A 3,721-nucleotide genomic window follows, 5' to 3' on the forward strand; every position below is an offset into this window, starting at 1 on the left:
AAACCAACCTTTTATACTTTTTATACATCACATCTGAGGTGAAACAGTACTATGAGGTACTGTTTTTATCACAAAGACCTCGGACAGGAGTATTTCACAATTTTGCAACACAAATTGCACTTATTCAATATTCAGGACGATCGAAGCTCGCGTGTGGGCTTCTAGCTAAACTGTTAAAAAATTTCCAAAATCACATATACGGCCAGCCGGTTCTCACTTTTGCGGTGCGAGCTGTAGCGAGTGTCTGAACGGACATACTAGAGTTAAGGTCCAACATAATAAAGAAATTATTATGTTTATTTTTTAATTTAATGGTTTTATCGATGTGTAATCTTTAAAAGCGTTTGATACGCGCGGCATTTTGAGTACTCCTGCAAGCGATGTTCACTGAACGACTGAAAACAAACGGCACAGCGATTAAAATTACAAGAGAGACTACCAACCATCAATAAAAGAAATCAAGAGAGGATAAAGGAGACAGAGAAGGCATCCTCCGTACACTCCCTATTCCATAGGTAATTCGTCTCGAGTTATTTTTAAGACCACAGATCCCAAGGGGAATTGGACAACAGCCAATCACATAGCGCGAATGTGTTCCGCGTGGATTACCCACGCTCAGAGCCACGCGTCTTTCACGAATTGAGGCAGAACAAAATGGCGGAAGACGCGGAGAGCGATATTGCTATTCGTTTTGTCGACGAAGACGAGAGATTTCTGCTAAAGCTGTGTCAGCGAAACGAAAATTAAGACAGAATCGCCCTTCCTCTCTTGCATAGAGCTAACAGTACAGCAGAGAAATCCTTAACACCCTGAATCTAAGGATTATTTATAATTTACTGTTTGAAGAGAGCAATTTCTGGTTTGATATTTATTCTTTCATTAGTCTTTTATTATTCAACAAAAATAACACTTGGCGTTCTATAATAATAATAATGACAATTTAATAACTTCTAGAGCGCTACAGTATTTACATTCATTGATCAACAGCGCTCAACAACTTAAAAAACTACAATAAAATTCAAATTTGTAAAACTAATTACATGTACATGAATATTACTTGCTACTTGCTATTTTGACTCCACTATACAACATCAACAGACAAAATGTAAAGGCAAATAAGTTTATTTTGGGACGGCTTGGCGAGAACCAACCTTAAAAGTACTTATGTAAATACAATAATAGGTGATTACTGGTGAATACCTAATGTACAACACTCGTAAACTAGCTTTCACAAAAAGAAAAAACTCGTGCTACAAATGGTCGCTCTTGACCTGAATCACCCAGTTAAGCACGCAGGCTTAGTGCCAGTTAGGCTGCCAGTTATTCTGGGGAAACTAATTAATAAAACTCTGACAACATATAGCTGGCACAGGGAACACGGTAGGAGCACAGAGGCTAAGCAAAAAGAAAAACTGCTATAACCGGTCGATCTCGACCTAAATCCCCCAAATAAGCACGCAGGCATAGTGCCAAAATACAGCAATAGGTAAATAACTAATGTACAACACTCGCAAATAAACTAGCTTTCACAAAAAGAAAGAACCGCTACATCTGGTCGATATCGACCTGAATCCCCCATTTAAGCACGCAGGCTTAGTGTCAGTTAGACTGCTAGTAAAGCTGCCAGTTAGGCTGCCAGTTAGGCTGGGGAAACTAAATAAAACTCTGATCAACGAATAACTGGGACAGGGAACACTGAAGGACCGCAGAGGCTGAGCGCCGGGAAAGAACTTAGAATCGTTCACTAACGTACCCAACAAGGCATGTAGGCCAATTGCCAGTTAGGCTACCAGAAAAGGCTAGGGTACGAAAACAAGGGTAAACAAATGGCTAACAACCCTTACAAGAAGTCTGTCACATTGCAAGCAATCAAACTGCGTCAAGCTAGACATATCTCGCCACTTAAAGAGCGGTCCCCGGACAGCTGAACTAAGCATACATAAAAAATAAACATATAAAAAATCAAGTGATTTATTACATATACATCTAACGTAAATATATTAAGTAAACGAACATCTAGACAACTGTGAAAAACCAAACAAGTACATAAGATAAGAAAACTAGCAGAGCTGAGCTACCGCTTACAACTGAAACGAATGCGGTAAGACGGAGGCCAGAAAAAACCTGCCCAAAAAAACCCCGTAGGGAAAAAATGTGGGCAGGAAATCTGGGTAGGAACCAAGGCTCAAGCTCAAAGCCCTTCCTACGGGACTTTACAATGTAATCGAGAATAGCCTGCTCCTAAAAAGGACAAAAAACAAAAGCCAAAAAACAAAAATAAAAGAAAAAGCCAAAGAGAGGTTGGTTCAGAAGCCTAGATGACGTACACGTGATATATGCAGCTTTATATACCCCCGATATGGCTACCCATGGTGCACCCGGCCTAGAACCCAGGCCCTGTTGTATCTCGTGCCGTCAAAATATTTATTTCTGCCTTCTTCGCAGGCTCATTCGCCAGAAATAACATATTTTGACTCCACTACACAACATCAACAGACAAAAGGTAAAGGCAAATAAGTTTATTTTGGGACGGCTTAGCGAGAACCAACCTTAAAAGTACGTAGAGTGACAAAGTATTGGGCGAAATAACGAATGAAAGCTCCTAGAGCCCAAGAGACTTGGAAACTGAAAGCCTTTTTTCTAGGTCATCTTCCACATAGGTGTCTTTGGCTTGAACGGACTTCCAGCGGCCGTGCCTCTGAAACACCCTGTCACTAACCCCATTATTAGCAGCGGAAGTGGCCCCTCCCGAACGCAGGGAATGAAAACCAAAAGAGGAAGGGTCAACCCCGACGCTTCTCAGGTCCTTGCGAAAAGCCTCCCTAATTGTAGTATAGCTGATAGGCTTCTCCCGAGAGACTAACTTAAAGGACTTCTTCCCCCTAGAGATGGGTCTAAAAATGAGATCCCTGGAGCTAGAGGGGATGGAAAAATGTGCAAGGTACGTCTTAAGAAGCTTGACAGGACAAGCAGGGCCAGAAATTTCCGAAAAAATCACCTCATCGCCCTTACGGAGTTGGTCGTTCTTACTTTTGAGAACCTTGATGACCATGAAACCCTCGTGAAAGAAAATATCATTCCTCCTAATTCTGGAGACATCATCAAATCTAAAAAAGCCAGCGAATGACAAAACGTACATAGTGATATTACGTAAATGAACGGGGTTTTGAAGGTCGCCTAAGCCAATAAGGTCATGGATGACCGAGGAAGAAATTGGTTCCTTACGGTTAACGACCCTAGTACCTAAAATCCTTTTGGAAGCACATCTAACCGCTTCAACAACTGGGTTATCCGTAGGGGAGGGGATACCCGCCATGGTATGAGCCCATTTAATACCATAAAAAGCCGAGTCTACGACGCACGGAGAGTGCGACTCGTCAATGAGGTGTTGCAAATACAAGGCAACGTGGCAGGGACTTGCAGGACACGCGCAGGAATGAAGCTTACTGGCGGCGAAATCTTTCCACTTGCGAAAGGCACGATGGTACACCATTGTCGTACTAATGGCCTTTGAGGAGAGAACCGTTGACTGTAGACTGTCAGTCAGCCTCAGGATGAAACCCTCAGGAGGCAAATTCTGGAGACCACGCCTGAAACCAGAGCGGAATATATCTGAAAAGTGATCAAAAATACAAAGGGAAAATATGGAGAGCACGAAAAATAAAAAAGGAATAAATAATGATAAAAATAATAATAAAAAACGAACTAAGGAACGGGAAAA

At 41.7% G+C, this 3,721-nt stretch overlaps 1 protein-coding gene across 1 annotated transcript; it reads right to left on the reverse strand.

The window, feature by feature from the left end:
- Positions 1–2,602: 2,602 nt before the first annotated feature.
- LOC140934387 (integrase/recombinase xerD homolog) lies at positions 2,603–3,493 on the reverse strand. The gene has a single exon (XM_073384019.1). It carries the CDS (start codon positions 3,491–3,493, stop codon positions 2,603–2,605), a length of 891 nt encoding a protein of 296 aa, XP_073240120.1.
- Between the last annotated feature and the right edge of the window lie 228 nt (positions 3,494–3,721).

Source organism: Porites lutea, chromosome 4 (assembly GCF_958299795.1).
Source record: "Porites lutea chromosome 4, jaPorLute2.1, whole genome shotgun sequence".
NCBI lineage: Eukaryota > Metazoa > Cnidaria > Anthozoa > Scleractinia > Poritidae > Porites > Porites lutea.

Coding starts and splice junctions, on each gene's coding strand:
- LOC140934387 (XM_073384019.1), bottom strand. CDS start 3,493: ATGGTGTACCATCGTGCCTTTCGCAAGTGGAAAGATTTCGCCGCCAGT.